Raw genomic sequence first — 21,830 nt, 5'->3', positions numbered from 1 at the left:
AATAGTCAGTGAACTTTTATTAAGCACCTATTTATTGTGTGCCAGGCTCTAAGCTTAATCCTAGGGATACAAAGAAAGGTAGAAGACAGCCCTTGCCCTGAAGGAGCTCACAATCCAATGGAACAAGACAGCACAGAAATTGTGAGGGGAGGGGTGACAACATAAGGAGGAGTAGGGGGAATGATAAAGGATGTGAAAGGATAGGAGTGGGTGTACATTTTAGACCTGATTTCACCTTGAAAAATGAGTTTCTGCTGGGTAGGAAATGATTTCCAGCATGCCTTCCTTAAATGGTAGAGGATCTTGGGAGAAGCTCTCACACCAGATGGATGGGGGTGACCCCAAGGGCAAGAGGTCTTATTTGATTTATTTAAGACAAAGACTGACATTCTCATTTAGTTGGACTGTAAACCACCACCATGCACCACCCCCTGCTTTTCTGAATATAACGTGCTCATTCCATTGCATCTTGCTATCATAACATATTGATCATTTAGACATTTAACTGGGTCAGAGTGGCCAACAAATTCATCACCTCATGGCTCACTTGCTGGTGCCGAGCCTCCTTATACTTAGCTAAGCTGATCCTTGGGCAGCAGGCCTAGTCTGTAGCTGTTGCCATACTCAGAGCCTTTCCAGCTAGGTATTTCTTGTTACTAAAAATCAAATACAGAACAATTTGTCTTTATTTTACCATTTTTTGAAGGATAAAATGATCACTAGGGTAAATCAAGAAGTTACTAGCTGTTCTAGTTTGGCAGGGAGAAAGAACTTTAGCATATGGATGGATGGGAAGGAGAAGGGGAAAGGAATAAGCATTTGAGTGCCTCCTATGTGCCATGCACTGTGCTAAGTCCTTTACAAATATTTTCTCTTTCAGTCCTCTCAACAACAGTCCTCTGACCCTGTGAAGTAGGCATTATTATTCCCATTTTACAGTTAAGAAAACAGAGGTAGATAGAGGCTAAGTGATTTACCCAGAGTTTACATAGCTAGTAACTATCCAAGGTTGGTTTTGAACTCAGGTCTTTGTGCTCCAGAACCATTGCTTACCTGTGCCAGTCACTTTGCCAAGTACTTGAGGACACAAAAAAAGGCAAAAATTATATCAGGACATTGAAAAGATTCTAAATGGTTACTTATAAATGTGTTTAAAAATATGCCAATTAAGATACTTAATTCTTTCTTCTGTTCCCTTAATTCTAGTGGTCTTCCCTTCCTCACTCCTTTTCTTTACCTTTAAATCCTAATATAAGCTAATATTGCCATCTGAAAAACTATTTTTACACATCTTTGTACTTCTTACAGATCCTTCTTGGATTAGTTTAATACCCATTCGACTACATCAATAGAAACTTTTTTATCTAGGAAAAGGCCTCCAGAACTGGAGGTATAGATGTGAATGAGTTATAGTCTGTGTAATGAGAACATAAACTTTGTTGATGAGATCACAAATCTCACCCGTGATGCCATTTGGGGTTTTATTGACAAACATACTGGACTGGTTTGCCATTTCCTTCTCCAGCTCATTTTACAGATGAGGAAACTGAGGCAGACAGGGTAGTAAGTGTCCGAGGCTGAATTTGAACTTGCAAAGATGAGTCTTCCTGATTTCAAGCCCAATATTCTATCCACTGTGCCACCTAGATGCCCCCATTTCAAGTTACACCATCCAATTAAAGAACCTATCCCAGGTAATTTTTTTTCTCTCTCTCTGTGACTGTACTCGACATTTTCCATAAGAGTTTGTTGGGGGCCTCTGATTCTAACATAAATCTTTACTATTAGAACCTTATGATTGTTGTCAGATATATTTAGAAATTTTTAGTAGGTGACATTGTATAGAATCTCATCTTACCATAGGGGAGACCCGAAGAAATGTTAATTCTATTGGGGAAAGGTAACCAAAGCTTGAATATAAAGTAAGAAAAGCATTTCCATCATTATGGAAATAAAGTATTTCAGTTAGATGGAGAAAGCATGCTGGTAGAAACACAGTAAGTTTTGGGTTTGATAACTAATTAGCAGCAGAATGTGGTAATAGTGAAGACAGGAATGGGCCAGTGGGAAATCTGCTTCTCCCATTGTAGATGAAGATGGCTTTGTGAAGAAGGAATAATATAGGAGATGTCTGAATGAAGTTTGAAAAGGGTCTTGATAATATACAGAAAGAGATGGGGTATCCTAATCATTAGAATTGTCCTGTGCAAAGATTGAGGTTAAATAAGGTATAGTACAAGTAGACCATTAAGTGGATATGCTTAGGAGAGGAAAAAGATATGGGCTGGGCATTAGGAAATAAATGAAATAGTTTACAAATAGATATTATGTATACTGTTACTCGTTTGTTATTTGCTCTTTGTATGGGTGATTTCAGTGCGTTGGGGAACTCTTGGTTTGAAATATCTTCCATCAGGGCAGATGAGATGCTGCTCTGTAATGTATAACCCTCCATAAGAGATTGAGTGATTTGTCCATGATTGTACAACTATTATGTAGCAGGAATAGAATTTGAACCCAGTTCTTTTTTTTTTAATTAAGAATTAATTATTTTGTTTTCAGTGTTCTACAGTCACTTCCATATATCTTAGATTTTTTTCCCCTCCCTCCTCCTTCTTCCCTCCTTTCTCCCCACTCCCTCCCTGAGATATGGTATGCAATCTTTTATAGGTTCTACACATACATTCCTATTAAATACATTTTCACCTTAGTCATGTTGTATAGAAGAATTAAAATGAATGGGAGAAACCACAAAACAAAACATAATACAAAAGAAAATAGTCTGATTCATTCTGCAATCCAATTCCATGGTTCTTTCTCTTGATATGGATTGTGTTTTGCCTCAAGAGTCTGTTGGGAATGTTTTAGGTCCTTGCATTGCTGCAAAAGACTAAGTCTACCAAAAAATTTCTCGCATACTGTGGTTGCTGCTGTATACAAAGTTCTCCTGGTTCTGCTCCTTTCACTCAGCATCAGTTCATATAAATCCTTCCAGGTCTCCCTGAAGTCTTCCTGTTCATCATTTCTTATAGCACAATATTATTCCATTACATTCATATACCACAACTTTGAACCCAGTTCTTCTTGACTCTAAAGTTGGCCTGCTATCCATTAAGTTCCATTTCATTTTAGAAGTCTTTATTTCTTACTCTGATACTCCAGTGGATCTCTCATCTCACTCATGTGAATGTTCCCTCCAGTGTCCATGCTACCTATTCTGCCTTGGGTCCATCTCTTCCCCCGAGGTTCACCACCTCATAGCGTCCACATGTTATGCTGAAGGGCTTCCTTGTGTCCACTTAACATCTTGTAGGTACCAACAACATACAAGCTTGCTCCTAAAGACTATCTAGTCCAGCCCTCTCATTTTATAGATGAGGAAACTAAAGCCCAGAGAAGTAAAGGGACCTTCCTTATGTCACACAAGGAGTAAGATTTAACCTCCTGTCCTGTGACTCCCTATCAGCACTTTCTCCTGATGTGCCTTGTTTTTATCACGACTGACTTATTTTTTTTCCTCAGATATCATTATAAAGTTTTTTCCCTATGATTCCTTGTTTGCAGCATGTTCATGTTGGATCCTCTTCCTGCCCACCACACTCTTCTCTTGCCTTTTAGGTGATACTCAACTTCAGTACTAAGGAGATTGTGGTGGGAGTGTAGGTCACAGGCCTCACCCTTCATGTGTGGAATCCACTCCTCATCTCCACCTTAAATTTCTTCTGTTTCATTAAGACACAACTGAAGTGCCATCTTTTACATGAAGCCTTTCCTAATTCCCACAAATATTAGTGGCTTCTACTACCTTGTTTTTACTGGCTTATTTTTATTCTCTTCTTACTTATATATGTACTTGTTATATGAGCTTCTTAAAGACAGAAACTCTGTCTTTGTGTATATTTGTATCCCCAGCTCCTAGCCCAGTGCCTGACTCTTAATCAATACCTATTGATTGATTGAGAGCTCAAAACAGTTGGGAACATTTGAGGTAGATTCTGAGTCATAATTTGAGGTTAATATTTGTAGGGGAAGCTGCTGGATTCTTCCCATAATGTTTGTATGCCCCTGGAGAGAAAACACTCAGCATCAACCACTGAGTAGGGCATGTCTTGTGTTCACCTTCTGTAGTAATAGGAATGACTATAGGAAATGATATTAGTGAAGGCCAAAGTCATGGAGTCTGTCCAGGAGGGTGTTGTATTCATCCACTGCTACTGCTTTTATCATCAGATTGTGCTAAGCAGCAAGGATAACAAATTGGTTATAACAATTTGTTAATTCCAAAGTTAAATATTGACTGTGGGAAGTTGATATTACAGTTCTTCAACCTGACATTAAGCTGAATAAAATAAAGAGAAATACCCAATTGGTGGGGTGGTCTCTTCTGTTATCTTTAGCCCACATAGTACATTTCTCCTTTTAAAAGCGGGGGTGGGAGGGATGGGGGTGAGGGTGGGTAAATAGCTAGCTTTATTGCTAAATATGACTCCTGAATTAACTCACAAGACTTATGTGTGCCTTTGTGGTAAAGAGTATTTTTGTCAGTGTGTGGATAAATTGTGGCACAGACACAGTAGGAAAGAAGAAAAACCTCCTTGGCTCTTTCCTTCCATTGTGGGGGGGGGGGGGGGGGGGAAATGATAGTCAGTGGCTGCATTTTTCATTTCTTTCTATTTTTCCTATGAGAACAATGCATGTTATTTTCTGTTTATGAAACCTAGGCTTTGAGCATGTTAAGAGTAGCTTTATAGTCAACGTAAACAAGAAGGTGTTGATTTGTCAGAGCATATGAATTTTGAAGTTATTTTTAGTAGTTTTTTTAACCTTTTTCTGTTTGGAGAAACAGTTGCCATTGTGCTGTGATTTTACCTGCCACCTGCAGGACTTTTTTTTTTTTTTTTTGTTACAGTGTTATAGTATACAAATTGGTTTGCAAATGTGAAAAACAGACATCTTCAGCTATTCTGTGTGTAGATCTTATTTTATTTTCAAGATTATATAAATAGCCCTTTAGTGGGCATATTCACCATAATGAAATTGGTTCTTTTAGCATTATCTTATAATGGCTTCATCAAAATACAAATGATCAAATATGGAAAGTGAGGGGGGGAATTGTTTCCTATTGTTTTCCCTCCAAGACTAGCAAAATAAAAAAATAAGCTTAGAAATTTTTTAAGTTTGTTTCTTAAAAAATGATGTGAAAATTAAACTGTCTGGAATAAAAGTTAGAAAAATTATTCCTAAATATTCCTTCCAATAAGAGCATTGCTGAAGGAATCTCTCTAAATTCATTATTTATCTTAAACATTTTTTTAAAAAAAAATTTGATTTCCGGATTCTCTTTCTCTCTCTAGCCCTTCTACCAACCCATTGAAAAGGCAAGCCATGTGGTACCAATTACATATGTAGAAGTCATGGAATGTATTTCCATATTAGCCCTGTTGCCAAAAAAAAAGTAAGAAAAATAAAAGAAAGCAGAAACATTATATTTGCACTCAATGTTCACTCTCTGGAGGCAGATAACATTTTTCATCATGAATCCTTCAAAGATTCTTAGATCATTGTATTGATCAGAGTCTAAGTCTTTCACAGTTGATTATCATTACATTTTTGCTGTTACTGTGTACATGGTCTCCTGATTCTGCTCACTTCATATAAGTTGAAGGACACATTCTCTTGAGCAGCCATTTTATATTTGTTTTGATAATGGACATTTAGAAAGTAAACTACAGTGAGAAATCGCCTCCAACCTGGCATGCATACACACACTCGGGATCTCTGAACTTGAATGGGATATAAATTATGTCTTTATGTTCACTTATCTCTCAATGAAATTTAACATTTCCTTCAATTGTTTAAAAACTTTATTCTGAGAAAGGCTCAGTAGTCTATATCAGGCTGCCAAAAAGGGTTCATGATACAGAAAAAGATTAATCCCTATTTTAGGATGATATGTCCTTGTATATAGTCTATTGACTGAGGTTTTGGAAGCTATGGAAAAACAAATATGAGCCATATTCAAAGCAGTCCTGAATTCCTTGGCTTTTAGTCTCATGTGTCCGTTTTTGTCTCTGCCTGTCTCTTTCCCTCTGTTTTTCTTTCCCATGGTGGAAGCCTGTCAGTATTTTTTGTGCCTTTTACCTTCTATAATAGGTAGCTAAGTTACCATGAACAATTAAACTGACCAATGTGAAATATCTAAAAATTAAAGATTAAGAGCTAGAATATATCAAATGGAACATATCAAACTTCTGTTTTTCAAACCTGTTTAAAAAAAAAAAAAAAGCAATGCTCCTGGTCCCAGGAGAAGGCCAGCCCAGGGTTTGGCTGGAGATTGTGACTGTGGCTTCCCTTTGGTGTGTTTCTACAGTTGTGTCCTACTGCACTTCACATAATGTGCCCTAGACAATGACTCAAAATTTAGTGTCAACACCTTGAGAGGATCTGGTCTTCCTTTCTGTTTCAGAAGTAGTGCATTACTTTTTCCCACCTTCTTATGAGTTGACCCTTTGATGGTCTTCATAAATAGTTTAACTCTTATTCTTAATATTGCTAAGCTATGTTGACAACCGGTTCCTGAATTTTAAAAACATAAAATTCCAAGTTGTGACTCTTGAAAAAACATCAGTAGATTGGAATCCCCTCATTAAAAAAAATCCTGTCTTTTGAAGAGAGTGCATGTACATATGTATATGTACATTTAAGATATCATATTATCAGAGAGACAGTATAATGTAGTAGATAAATCTTCCTCATAGAGTTGTTACGAGCAAAGTTCTTTGTTAACCCAAGTTATTAATCTAGCTTAAAAGGGACTTTGGGGGCTCATGCTCTGCTGATGGAGATTTTAAGAATTCTGTACTGCCAACCAGTTATTGGAATTAGACTTCAGATGGGAACTTATATCATGGATTGCTATTAAGGATACTATTTTAAGGCCTTCTAATAACCATCATAGGTTTTGGCAGCAACGTCACCTGAAGAAAATAGTATTTTTTACCTTTGGCCATGATTTGTTTTCATTTGAGTCACCAAAATTTGGTTAATTGGTTTTCCTTTGTGAATACATATATGGATTCTTTTATGTAGAATGGAAAGAGTATTGACCATAGGACCTGTAGTCAAGCTTTCTGGTACAGTAGTAAGACCATTGATTTGGTGTCAGAATGACTGAGGTTTAAGTCATCACTCTGACATAGCAGCCATGTGACTTTGGACAAGTCAAGTCAGTTTTGTGGACCTCAGTTTTCCCAACTGTAAAATGAGGTCATTTCATGTTTCTTCACCATTTAAAACCAAACAACTAATATTGTTTTCAAAAGTACGTCAGCATGCAGCAGGCCCTAGATTAAATTGCCAGATCTCTGCATTTCAGTTTGCTTTCTCCCCACAATGACAATGTTCTGGTTGCCTAAAATCATCTTTGTGGTACTTGATACAGGCCTGTTTACCCCAAGTCATTACCCCTTCATGCTCTAGACTGTTTGCCTGTGAAAGTTTATTTGAGGTGGAAAGGGCCTTAGAAGTGTTTAGGCTAAATCCTTTCATTTTACAAATGCTTGGCTAAAGTTACTAGGTTATAATTATCACAGCAAGATTTAAATCAGGATCCTCTGAGTCCAAATTCAGTATTCGTTCCACTGTACCCTGTGGCCTCTCAAGGATGGTTTTCTACTAAATGACTTAGCACAAATTTGATTTTTTTTAAAAAAGGTTCCTTCTGGGAAGAATTTCCAGTACCATCAAAAAGAGATAGGTTGGGGTTAGGGAGGGCATTTGAGCAAACTCTCAAGAATTTGACAGTCAAATAATATTTCTTCCTAACTGTAAGGCCTTTTTATAGTAAAATGGGTCTGTTTTGGATTACTTCTTTCATGGCCACTTCCTTCCCATCCACTATTCCCTTATAATATTTTTTTCAGGGAAATGACTCCTTTGAAAAACATAAGAATTAATGTCCTCTTTGTCCTTTTTTGACATCCCACCCTTCCCATCCCATCTCCTCCAGTACCTAAGTCAAGGCATAATATATGGGGGAGGGTGCTTATTAAATGTTTTAATGGCAAAAAAAAAAATAGAATAACATCTTCCCTTACTTACCTCACTTAAATGAGAGTTTAATGACATAATATCATGTTGGGATGAAGAATTTTTTTTTTTCAAAAGGCCATTGACCCATAGAAATCAGTGATTCAAGTAAAAAGACACATGGCAAACCATGTACATTTTGAGAGAGAAAATATGAAATGTATTTTAAAATTTTTAAATTAAGAGCAAGGAATAAAAGCTATTAAATATGTATCCTCTACTCAGGCCTGACATATATAAAGCAGTGTCTTAAGTTTTAGTAATCTACCTTGTAAAGATATATTAATATCCCTTTGATCTTAAAATATTGATTGCCTATTATATAATAAGCAGGTGTGGGCTACATTTGGCATTAGCATCTACTTGAGATCATAATCATTGATTGCCTATTATATAATAGGCAGGTGTGGGCTACATTTGGCATTAGCATCTACTTGAGATCATAATCATAAATATAGAGCCTGAAGAGACCTCACAGACCATTTAATCTGGTCCCCTCATTTTACAGATAAGCAAACTGATGCCCAGGGAGGCTGAGTGAACAAACAGTCTTGTCTGGCCAAGTCAGTAAGCATCACAGGCAGATTTGAAGCCAGGCCTTCTGCCCCCTGGAGCCAGCGTTTCCACTGTAAGCTACACAGCATTATTCTGAACCTCCCTTCCCATAAAAGAAATTCTCATTGATTTCTAGTGGAAACCAAGGGGAAAACCTTAAGGAATAAAAGAGTTTAACAACTGTTCAGTGTCCTTCCGTTTTTAAAGACATTTCAGTGGTTTCATGCATTCTGACACAGTCCATCTGGAGAAATGCTGTCCTGTTGTCACACCTGAGCTGTTTACCTGCGGGGAAAGATTTCTACCCTGACCTTTAGAGAGAAGTATGAAAAGGAGGAATGCTTTCTGCACTTGTGAATTATTGTTGTTACCTAATGTGAAATGCACATAACTGAAAGCCTATGTAAGTTTTCCTAATATTTCCTTGGTGCCTTTGTTCTTTTTTTCTAGGTCTACGAGGGCTAATCAATCTTGGGAACACGTGTTTTATGAACTGTATTGTCCAAGCACTTACCCACACTCCACTACTGCGAGATTTCTTCCTTTCTGACAGGCACAAATGTGAAATGCAAAGTCCCAGCTCGTGTCTGGTTTGTGAAATGTCTACGCTTTTTCAGGAGGTGAGTGCAGTTTTACCTCCAAAGCACTGCAGCATAATGCGCTCTTTTTAGAAAGATAAAGGGCTCAGAAGAAAGAAAACTAGATGAGAAAAGTCACTGATCTAACCTCAGTTCCACAAAACTGGCACAACAACTCAATAGTACGTACAACCGTCCATTTAGATGATGCCGTCTTTTTAAAGTGAATTTCTCGATTTATAGACTTTTTGTGCTTAACTCTCAGGTAATGTAGGAGGACTTGGTCACAGATGTTGGCAGTGGGAATTTGAACTCCTGAGAACTTATTGTAAAAGATGGACTTTGTAGTATAGGCCACTCGGTTACTTTCGTTTGTGTAGATACTACAAGGAATTCATTACTGTTCATTGCCATCCTTATTCATAGCAAAAGCATCCTAATAGGAGAAAAATAGGATACAGTAGATCCATGTATTATGGACATACTGCAGATCTTGAGTCTGCATTATTTCCAACCCCTCCTCAGAGTGTTTAATCTTTGCCTTGCAGATAAGATACCAAAAACTGCCTCTCTTGTGCACTGAAGGAGGGCATTGCTGGGATGAAACAGTTTTAGGGCTGACTAGATCCTAGTCATCTGATTGGATTCTTTATCCAACTCTACCAGCCTCCCTCTTTTTTTTTTCTTTGTGTCCATGGCACCATCTACAGATTGAGAAAAATCAGTTCTCACTCATTTGTCTATATGTCATTATTTTAAATGCATAATTTATGCTTTTGCAACACATCTGTATGCCTCTTTTCAAGTAACCTCTATTCATACTTTGTTTTCTAAGCCAATCTTAGGGCTTGTGAGAACACTTAATGACTTTGCGTTTACGCACTCTTCTTCATTGCTGCATGAAAGAAGTCCGAGGATGTAAAAAATCTTTGTTCCTTTATTGCATTTGAGATTAATTGCTCTTAAAAGGTTAGAAAGAGGGACAGAAAAATCTAGCCAGTAAAAAGTACAGAGTTATTTTTGCTGAGTTCACTGCTCCTGAGTCAGACAAGATGTGCTGTTGAAAAAGATGTGCTGTCGGCCATTAGGGATGTGGCCGAAATGATCAATTTGGAGTCAGAACTTCTAATCTTGTCAGCGACTGGACTTTCAGAGTCCCCATTCTTGTTATCCAGGGAGGGGAAAATGTCTTCCCTGCTTTCTTCCTCTTTCAGATTATATCAGAGAGAATAGCAGTTACATTTATAAAACATTCTTTGTACCAGACTTGTGATTTCATTTCTTCCACTGAGGATTTTGTACCAGTGCAGATCACGCCCTTCTCTGAAAAAGGGTCTGCATTGAATAAACCAGGAGGCTTGTCACTTGGAGGCCAGTCCTCCTCCTGTGCTCTGCTGCTCATGTACAGCACTTCATTCACAATAACCCTGTGAGAAAATCATTTTCCTCATTTTACAGATGATGCAACCGTGGCTCAGGTAAGTGATTTGCCTAACCTCATCAAGTCCAAGTTGCCCCAGTGTTTACTCAGGAGCATCATCTTCAGACGCATATCATCTTCAGGTCATAGAACTAAAGGCTGGAAAGGGAAAAGACCTCAAACAAGAGAGGCCAAGAATCTGCTCTAAGTGACAGGTGGTCATCACTGAAAGCCTTGCAGTGCAGGGACCACACCTTGCCAAAGCAACCTACCTTACTTTGGGTGGCTTAGTGAGCTTTTTCCGTATATCAACTAATGTCATCTCTAGGCAGCTTCCACTCATTTCTCCTAGTTTAGCTCCCTGGGACCAAGAAGAGCAAACCCCAGTGCCCCTTCAGTCTGAGAGTCCTTCGGTTCTTCAGATCAAAAGTCTGTAGTGCCTTTAACTGGTCTTTGGGCATCACCTCATGTTCTTTACTCTTCTCACCATCCTAGTTTCCCTCTTTTGGATGTACTTCAATTTAATTGTGTCCTTTTTAAAATGTTTTACCCCTGACTAAATAATGTAATCAAATGTGGTTTGGCCAAGGCAGAATATAGTCCTCCATCATTCTTCAATCTTCCTCTCATGTACAGTGAGGGATATAGATACTTGCAAAGAATTTGCGATTTTGTCACTAGCAGGAATTTCCATTGTGGTGATTCACTTGCCCAGTTTGCATCACACTTAGCTAAATCCTAGGAAATTGTCTAAAATACAAAGAAGTGAAGTAATTTGTCCAGGGCCACCCAACTTGTCTTGTGGAATGTGCCTCCAAACCTCAACCCTGTTTCTCCTGCACCGTGCTGCCTCAGACATGGTTAACTTTTTTTCCCACTACTTCCTGGAAGTTGGGAATGTAACTCGTAGCTGGGCTGCTTCTTGTGATGCGATTGCTGTGACCACTTCATTCCTCCCCTTTGTCCATGCAGAGAGTGGCCTTTCTTTAGGATTATTCCATGGGAAGTTCTATCCCTACTTTTTTTACTTAAATACTTTTGCATATCACACATGATTAAGGACTGTAGGGCAATAATTTAAAATAATGTATGATAAGCCTTTGAGTTTTGTTATCTTGCCTCTGAATTGCTTTCATTTTAACTTTTAAAGAGTGAATAGAACCATAGATTGTGGTCCCTATTAGTCTCTTTCTTTCATTTGTAGCCTCTAAATCTGTTTGCTTAGTCAGAGATGCAGTGGGAAGAATTACATTTATATTGTGCGAGCTGTCTTTCCCAGCCTGAAATAGTTCCAAGCCAGGCCAGGATAATGTGCTCTGCTGTGTTGAATCATAATATCCTTTGAAATCCCAGATTTAGGTGCCGTTTTATGTCTTTGCCCTGTTTCTGGAGAGACTTCCTCTCTTAAATGCCCTTAAAGTGCTCAAGGGGCCAAATAAACCATCCTGAACCAGCAAACCATTGTGTGTATTTGGTCAGCAGTGTGGAGAAATCTGCTTGGGACTGTTTTCTTCCCCACTTCCAGGCCCTGACTTAGATCTCAGCTGGTAAAGACCATTTGATGTGAAGGCTTGAAGGTGGTGGCTTGGTGACCCCATTCCTGCTTCTTAAAAGACAAAGCATTCATTTAGCTGGGAAATGACAACAGTTGAGCTCTTGATCACAAAAGGGGAAAGAAAGTCTACAGTTATGACCCCCACACTTTATGATTGCAGTAAGGTCTGAAGCAGTCCTTGGTGATCTGTTTTCATGATTCAGAATCAGAATATTATTATTCAAAGAAACATTAGGCCTCTTTTGGTCCACCCTGTGCCTGAGTAAATCTCACCTTGAGGACCTCCAGTATTGAAGAATTCATTTCGTTTCTAGGTAGACTGTTTCTTTCTTGAATGTTCCAATTGTTAAGAAATGTTTCCCCTTATATACAGCTAAATTTTTTCTCTACGACTTTCATCTCTTGTTCCTAGTCCTGACAAATCAGGCCATGCAAAACAAATCTGATCTCTTTTCTACGTGAAGAAAATTATCTTGTCTTTTCCAAGTATGTTTGGATTGGTCACTCTTCCCCGACCACCTTTCCATACCCAGTCACCACTCCGGTCCCTGTCACAGCTCTCCTTTTTCCATGGTGCTTCTTACTGGAAGAATTTGGCAGAGTCCTCCAAAATCCCCTGAAATGTTTGGCTCGATGCATAGTGTGCAATATATGACCTCATGAAGATATGCCAAAAAGCATGAAACAAGTATTGCCGGTTTCTCCTGCTGAATAGAGGTCCTGTGTAACTTAGGTTTCCAGAGTCATTCAGCAGTACTTTATACAATGACTTACAGTATAATACAGAAAAACAACATGGAAAGGCTTGAACAGCTATGATCTGTGTTATCAACCATGACTCCTGGGGATCGAAGAAGGGATGAATAGGCATTTATTAAGCAAAATAAATGTGCAAAGCACTTTGCTAAGCTCTGGAGATTATATAAATAGAAAACAAGACTTGTTTGTTTGTTTGTTTATTTTAAAAGAAAGTCCCCATTCTCAGTGAAGCATATATTCTAATGGGGACAGACAGTACATGTAGAAATTGCCAACAGCTAGTGGAAGAAGGGGCCCATGGTCTTTCAGGGTCAGTCGTAAAACAGATAGTGATGCCTCTTCTTTTATGGCATTTCCATTAACAAAACCACAGAGGTTTCTGATATTGAACCATTTGACAAACGCCAAGAACTTTGGTGGCAAGAATTTTGTATTCCAGGTCTTCAGTAGCTGTCATAGCTGAGGAGATGGGGACTGCAGCACTTACAAAAGAAGTAGCCCTGTTCAGGGGAGCCCTTAACATTCCTTAACAAAGATTTGCAAGGGGAATAGGCTGACTTCAGCAAGTAATATTTTACAGCTTATGTTTATAAGTTAACACAATGGACCAAAAGGTATAGAGAGTACAAGCTCCCACTGTCCTTTTTGATTGTTGACCATAAAAGAGCCTTTGATTTAATAGAATTAGAGTGATGTCTTAAGGGTTCATGGTCTCCTTGGCATATGCCAAAATTATATAAAATTCCTTGATAGTCAATCAGTAAGAATTGTGTCTAGTTGCCATTAGACACAAAAATAATGTCCCTGGACTGTGGCCACGAGGCCCCGACTAGAAACTGAGCTGTTGGTCTAGGTTCTAGGGGGTTTTGCTGTTCCAAAGGTTTTCATGCTGACCTGCCTGCCCATCGGTGGCAATTTAGGACTATCATGACATAAGTAATGGTAGGGATGGTGAGCCCCTTCTCCCCAAGGGGTACTCCTCTCAACTAAGGCACAACAGCACTATTGGAAGCAGGGCCAGTTATGAGGAGACCCCTGCTAACCTGCAGGTTCTGGGTTGTCTCCAAAAGTCTAAAGAGCTGCTTTGCACATGCCCTGTGGGTGACAGTGAATGATTCCATAACAGCCACGCAATGTCACCAGAAGTTTTGGGGGCAGGAGAGTGAAGGCGGAAATCCTAGCCTGTGATTTCATCGATGCAGAGTTTCTCCCTCTGATACAGAGCACCAACTCATCTCTAACCCTGAGAGGCCACAGAGCTAGTATGTATCAGAGGCAGGATTTAGGAATTAGGTTAGGGAGACCTGGGCTCAGGCTTCCCCTGTACACTGTACTGCCTCTCATTAGAAGAAATTTTATGTTATTAAGAAACACACACACGTTTATTTCAAGAAGTTTGAGATCATTAAAAGCACTGCACAGTTTCCCAAATACAGTCTAATACTCTTCCCCTAGTTCAATTCTGGGCCCCACTCATTGTCTGTTTGCAGTATGTGTCCAGAATGTGTCTCAGCTCACTGGACTGTCCAACTGCATTTTGTGATGTAGATGGTAAGCATCCATAGATTTCTTCTTATGGGTATAGACCAAACTCTTTATATGACTGTGGATCTCATTTAGGCATCTCTGCAATGATCTGGAGCTTGATAAAGTAAGCAAGATAACATTTCACAAGTAGGATCATCTGGAGAATCACAGCATCTGTAAGAATTTGCATTTGAACCCTTGGCAGAGCATCTTCCATGTTAGTGACAAATACTGTCATGTTGTATGTTTCACTTGATTTTAATCAGAAGGTTATCAAACAGTTAACTCTGGTACATAGATATATCCCTGGAATAGGCATTAAGCAAGGGTTTATTGGTTGAGTGATTGATTATCAAGGAATTTTATATAATTCTGGCATATGCCAGGGAGAACTATGAGCCTTTAAGACATCACTCTAATTCTGTTTAATCAAAGGCTCTTTTATGATCAGCAGTCAGAAAGTACAGTGGGAGCTTGTACTTTCTACACCTTTTAGTCCATTGTGTTAACTTTTATAGTTAACAGGGTGTAAAACATTACTTGTTGAAGTCATCCTATTCCCCTTACAAATCTTTGTTAAGGAATATTTCCCCTGAACTTGTCTTTTTTCGTTGGCATATTTTCCAGAAACACTGGACCCAGAATATGCAAGAGGCCTTGAATATGTCAAGGTTGAAGTCCATTCCTGAGCTGACATGATTTGTTGTTAGTACCCCAAACTAGACTCCCTTTGTGTGTGTGGGAGTTGACAGGCACCAGCCAGTCTGCACTGGAATGAAAAACTGCTTGTGCAACTGGGACCCTTGTAGATAAGCAGGTCATCCTATCTTCATGGTCTAGCAGTTCCCAAGGGGAAAAAATTCTGTTTTGGCCTTTGCCTTGATCTTCCCCTTTAGGAAGGGTTTTGTCCTTTCTTGCACTGTACTTTCCCCTTCCATGCCATACTCTTTTAGGAGAAGATTTTTGTTTTCTCCTTCCTTTGATGTACTGCCATAAATATATGAATTTCTCTGTGCTCTTGCTCAGGGTTCCACATACATGTTCATTCCTTTTGTAATAAATCTAGATGCAACACAAGGTCTCATGGACTTGTGATATTATTTTTGATTAACATCTTCATAAAGATTTTGTACAGAGGTAAAAATTCTCAAGGCACGTGGGTCTTATTAAAATTTTTGCCATTTTCTTAGTTGAGTTTTTTTTAGAAGAATGAGGTCAGATTATTTTTTTTTCCCAAGCCTTTGTTATCCCCTCCCTTTCAGACATATTGAAAATTAATCCTTCCATTGTCCTTAAAGTTTTGTTACCCACTACATAGACTTCTTTATTATATCATGTCCAGCAGTTGTTAACTATTTTGTTTTTCTTTAGACTCGTTTCCCCTTCACAGGAGCATAGATTTAGAGCTGGAAGGGACATTGGAAGCCTTGGAGACTATGATCTTGAATCTCCAAATGTGGCAACTCTCCTTCATTAATGGAGAAAAGAATTATAAAAATCTTTACATCCTTGCTTAAGAAAAAAAAAATTCATTGTTCTTCCAGTTTCCATGCTTTCAAGATGAACTAGCTAAAGTAGGTCTCACACCAAAATTTGTCAATATCTTTCTGCTTTTGTTCCTCATTGTTATAAGACAGTGTTGTTCAAAATTTTCCATCATCTTCCTCTGTAAGAGTTTGCAAACCAGTTTATACTCTAAACTAGGATTACCCTTGGCTGCGATATTTCTCATATTGACAGGAAAGTTAAATGTTGGCTAGCTGGGGCATTTTGGTCTCTCTGTTGTGACAATTGATTTATATCAGTCACACTTCTTTAGGAAATGGTGATAGTCCTCCTTGATATATGATCTGTTTCCCATATTTCAGTGTCAAAAGCCATTTTAAATGGGTCAGACTGGACATGCCTCAGTTACACACCACATCTTCTCAGTTTTATTGTTTTAGTTTGTAATTGATTCTTATCTTTGCTGTAATGTTGAGTGATACAATTAAACAGTTAATAAAGAAATAACTTGCATATAGACATCCAGTCATTTGCTGTTTGTTAAAATATAATGTTTCCCTTTTGTAATGTTATTTTATGTTGCTGTCTTTAGTGCCTGCCCTCTTGGGTTTTCTCTTCTGAGGACATTAAACACTTATAAAGCTTCAACTTGATCCGTAAGCCTTTGGCCTCTGCTTCTTACTTTTGAATCATTTTCTAACATGCTTTTTACAGTCTTTTGCTCACCTTTGCATTGTCATGACTAAGATTTAAAGTATATGTTTACTTAGAAAATCCCTTCTAATGGATAGAATTTCTCTATAATCTCTTGCTTTGCAGTAGATGCTGGTGCATAAGTTGCTGTTTTCATCCTGGTTTGGTTTTGGTTTTTTGCAGATACTTGTAATGAATACTATGAGGTGACAATGTCCCATGAAATAATTGTTTTATTGCCTTTAGATGCACAGTAAAACCAATTCCTTTATTTTTCCCCTTTTGGTAACCTTTGAACCATCCTTCCATTTAGCTGCAACTTCTTTTCATCTAATGGCTTCATTTATAGAGAGAATATATCAGGATTGATATTTAATTCCTGCTGTATCCTCCAGTATTTACCCAGTCACTAGACAAGGATCTCATATTTAGGGTACCAAAAGTTAATTTAATGTTCATGGCTGGTCTATAAACTATTTAATTCCTAATGCCATCTGCTTCCTTTTCCACAGCTCTGCAGAAATGAAAGGAGGTCACATAGCACTAGCAATCATTTCATATTTTTCTTTATTTCATGGTTTGCTGTGGCCTGCTTAATGGTGCTGAACTAGACCATGAGCTTTTCCTAAGAGAAAGCCTCTGCAAAAAAATAGTATTATAGTCCGTTTCCAGGATTATACCTAGTCTTTCTAGCAAGTTAGAAACTGCCCCAGAGTTTTCATTCTGTTGACATAACCTTCAGTAGTCTAGTCATTTCTTCTCTGGCATCATTAGATCAGGACTATGTTATTTGTTAGGCTCCAACCAAATGATTTGGGTTGGAGTTTTCTTTGTAAACTTGAGTAAAATCTATAGTGGAGTGCCTTAGGGATATGTCCATGCCTGTGCTTTAGTGAGCATTTTTACCAGTGACTTTGGCAATTTTGCCTCTGCAGCATCTCTCCCATACATTCCCTTCTTGCCTCTGGCAGTGCCACTACCTTGATACATAGACCCTCATCACCTCACACCTGGACTATTGCAGTAGCCTGCTGGTGGGTCTGCCCACATCAGATTTCTCCCTAATCTAGTCCATCCTCCATTCATCCACCAAAGAGAATGTTGGGGTAAGGTGTAAGAAGACTGGAGAGGTAGGAGGGAGTTAGGTTATTAACGGATTTGAATGCCAAACAGAGCATTTTATATCTGATCCTGAGGCAGTAGGGAGCCACAAGAGTTTGTTGAATAGAGGAGTAACATGATCAGTCACTACACTTTAGGAAAATCACTTTGGTGACTGAAATTGACAGGTCTTGGCAACAGCTTGGATTGGATTGGGGTGGGGGTAGGGGTCAGTGCAAAGAGTCAAATGTGAAAGAGAATGGAGAATCAAAGATAACTACTCCCAGGTTTCATGACTAAGGAACTGGGAGGATTGTGTTGCCTATAGCCGTATATAGTAATAGAAAGTAGGAGGTGGGGAGGGTTCTGGAGAAGGATAATGAGTTCTGTTTTGGACATGTTGAGTTTAATATATCTATTGGATCTATGCGGAGATTGTGTCTATGTGGAAATGTGAAAAGAGAGGTCAGCAGAGAAGTTGTGGCAGGAAAAGTAGACTTGAGAATAATCAACTTAGAGAAAGTAGTTAAGTCCACGGGAGCTGATGAGGTCACTAAGTGAAGCAGTATGGAGGAAGAAGAGAAGAGGGCGTAGGACAGAACCCTGACAGGCACCTGCAGTTAGACAGCATGGCCTGCATGAGGATCCAGTAAAGGAGTCTGAGAAGGAGCCCTTAAGCTAATAGGATTTTGTGATGCATTCAGAAATGTATTGTTCAGGACAAGAGACATAGCAGTCCTGCTGTCCCTTATCCTAGTCAGATCACATCTGTGTTCTATTCTGGGCACTATCCTCTAGGGAGAAAATTAGTAGTCATTCTTCAGGATTTATTAAGCACCTTCTATGTAGCAGGCACTGGGCTAAGTCCTAGGGGTACAAAGACAGACTAGAGCGACCACGATGGAAAGTCTCCTGTGAAAGTGAGCAGAAGGCTCAGCTCAGGTGCCACCTCCTGCACAAGGCCTTTCTTGATTCTCTCATTTGTTATTGTTCTCCCCCAGTCCCCATGAATTTATTTTGCATTTATTTATGTGCATCTCCCCCTCCCCCAAAATGTAAGGTTGTTGAAGATGGTTACTAGTTGGTTTGTTTGTTTTTATCCCCAGAGCTTAGTCCATATTTGCCATAGATGCTTTGCAAATAAATTGAGTTTAAGGCAGTATGGTTTCATGGAAAGAATACTGGTGAGGTGGAGGGGTCAAAGGACCATTCCCCTTCACAGCTCTGGGCATCAGTTTACTTACTTAAGTACACTTTGTATTTGGTGACCTCCAGATCCCCATTATAGCCATGAATCTAAACTAGCTATTCCCCATTCTCATCCTGAACTCACCTGTTGCTTCATAGTGATGCAGGCTATCTCCACGGCAGCTAATGTTCTCCCTCCTCTTTACCTAGACTGATCAGAGGTTATCCCAATAATAGAGTTTCCTAGGGCATTGTAGAGAGGTCACTCAGTCATCTTGGCCAGTTTGCATGGTGTGAGGTGAAGCCTCAGAATTGTTTCAGTTCATGTTTCTCTTGTAATTTAGGGCATGTTTTATGTGGTCATTTGTAGTTTGCGGTTAGAATCAAGACCAGACCATTCTAAACACTCACCTGAAGTGAGCATTGATGAGCTGAAGCACAGAAACATAGTTGCCCTCACTTGATGTGAAGTTCCATCCTAAGCAACCAATATAATGTTGACCATCTTGTAATAATTTCAGGTAGCTCAGAGTATAGTTTTAAAATACCCTACAAGTGTATTTTGGGACTATAGTTTAACTCTTCAAATTTAAGTAAAATTGTTCTGGGGTCATTGTGGGAAAAGTGAGGGATAAAGAGTGTAAATTAGGAAGCAGTCAGGTTTTTAAGGTAATGATATTGCCATTTGTAGCAGGGCAGCTATTTAGGTATAAAAATTTTCTCTTTAAAAATTAAAAAAATTTCTGCCAGAGAATCCCCTTCAACCTCTCTCCATCCCCAGTGATATTTCATTAGATAAAGCTGGGAGATTTTTTTTTTCAAGCCCCACACATGTTATACTTTTAGAATAAGTAATTGCAGCAATTAACATTTTAGCTTCTGCTGCTTTAACAGTTCCCTCTCATTTGAAATATAATGGAGCAAAAGCTTATACACTTTCAGTAGAGAGCAAATAGGGGAAAGATCACAACTCCCTTTAAACTGCAGAAACATAATGTGCTGGTTTAGTGAGCTACAGACTTGTGGGATTCATTGCTCTTGCTTTTTTCCCCACCACTGGCTTGTGACCTAAATTAGGATATGAATATGATTAAATCTTCCCAATGATGGAGGCCCCAGAGGAGGCTTATCAATGTTCTGTATTTTCTCCTGCCACCCACACTTTTCTACAACTTAACAGGATTGGCAAGGATATCTTCTGCTTCCCTCCCAAAGACTGGAAGTTGGAAATATAGATGAAGTGAATGTAGCGCTAGCCTGCACTGTGTCTGTTGATAGATTCCTTCAACTAAAATATCTAGTTTTCTCACTAAGCCAACCCCCAGGGTTTAGTCAGAGGGTTTTTTTTTATTTTGAACTATATAGGAGAAGCTGGGTAAAGTGAATATTAGCATTAATTAGTATGGGGAACTACTTTGTAAATGAGATTAAGCTAAGAGATATTGTCATCCATACTCTGTAGCTGTCCTCCATAAATGGAACCAAAGGTGATAAATAACATATTTCCTACAGATGCCAGCACCATTTGCAAACTTTTTTTTTTTTAATGGGAAAGGGGAGCTGTCCATGATATAGCAAATAGATTCCTGACTAGGTGTTAGGAAGATCAGGGATTAAATCCTCTATTTTATATTTACTGTGTGGCTATAAGGAAGTCACTTCACCTCCCTGAGCCTCAGTGTTTTATATGTAAAATTAGAGTAGTTAGACTTGTCTCCCCAGGTTGGAGTGAGACCCAAATATGATGATATAGACAAAGAACTTTGCCAACCTTAAACTCACATTCTCAAGTGAGTCCATGATCTTACTGATTTCAGTGTCCCATTCATGCCTACCAGGATGGCCTCCCATAAGCCTGTCATAGGGATAGGGGATCACCAAATATGCTTGCAGCTTTGCTTGATTTCTCCGGAGGGTACCGGGGAAGTACATACTGTAGGCCATCCATCGGCTACCCCTTACTCTCACAATGTGACTTATCTTCTTTGTTGTTTGGATTTTTCTTTGTAGTTTCTTACTGGTTACGTGTTACTGCCTGCTCATACCCATCATGGACCTCTCCATTGCCCACTCTGAGAAATACTGAATTTTAATTCTTTGGAGATGGCAGCATGCTTATCACTCACAACCACAGAACACCAGAAGAAGAATAATGTAAAAAATGAGCCTTTATTTTAGGAAGATATTGGAGAGTTTGTAATTTTCCTGAAATAAATCCTGAGTACTGCATCAGAGTCTAGAGGTACAATAGGAATTCCAAGGAGAGAATGCAGGAGTAGTTGTGGAAGATTTTCTCTGATAGAGACTTTATTAGTAGAGCCTTTATTAATAATAATAATAATTAAATAATTAATAATAATTAATAATAACAACTTGTATTTATTTCATACCTCACAGTTTACAGAGGGCTTTCTTGAGATGGCTCTCTGAAACAGCAGCTGTTATCCCCACTTTGCAGATGGGGAAGCTGAAGCTCAGAGGTTGCCTGGCTTGTCCTTTGTCACAAAGCTACAAGTGCACGTGAGGGTCTTATAAATCCTAAATAAATTTGACATCCAAAATTCTTTCCACTAAACCAGCAAACCTTTAAAAATGCATAAAATTTAGACAAGAGGAGGCATTCCAGGTGAAGAAAATATGAGCAAGCATAGATCTGGAAAAAACATAGCATATTAGACATATTTTTGTACTACCGCCTTTTAAAATTTGAGGGTTCAGGCAAGGATTAGTAAAGTCTCTTTACTAAATAGCCTATGCAACTTACTGAAGTTACTTGCTTTTTAGTTTTTTGCTCTCCAGTTGGGTTGCTTGGTATTTGTAGTCATAGTAGGTAGGCCTTAATAAAAACTACTAAAGGAAT

At 38.7% G+C, this 21,830-nt stretch overlaps 1 protein-coding gene across 2 annotated transcripts in view; it reads left to right on the top strand.

Moving 5' to 3' along the window:
- USP22 (ubiquitin specific peptidase 22) overlaps window positions 1-21,830 on the top strand; it is a 267,180-nt gene that overhangs the window by 198,183 nt on the left and 47,167 nt on the right. For both annotated transcript variants that reach the window (XM_072597603.1, XM_072597602.1), the window contains one exon: window positions 9,094-9,263. In XM_072597603.1, the coding sequence (XP_072453704.1) occupies window positions 9,094-9,263 (170 nt within the window). The remainder of the gene's footprint in view (window positions 1-9,093; window positions 9,264-21,830) is intronic.

Source organism: Notamacropus eugenii, chromosome 3, assembly GCF_028372415.1.
Source record: "Notamacropus eugenii isolate mMacEug1 chromosome 3, mMacEug1.pri_v2, whole genome shotgun sequence".
Taxonomy (NCBI): Eukaryota; Metazoa; Chordata; class Mammalia; order Diprotodontia; family Macropodidae; genus Notamacropus; species Notamacropus eugenii.
The sequence above is the reverse complement of the archived record's forward strand: the minus strand, read 5'-3'. Positions and strand labels throughout refer to the sequence as shown.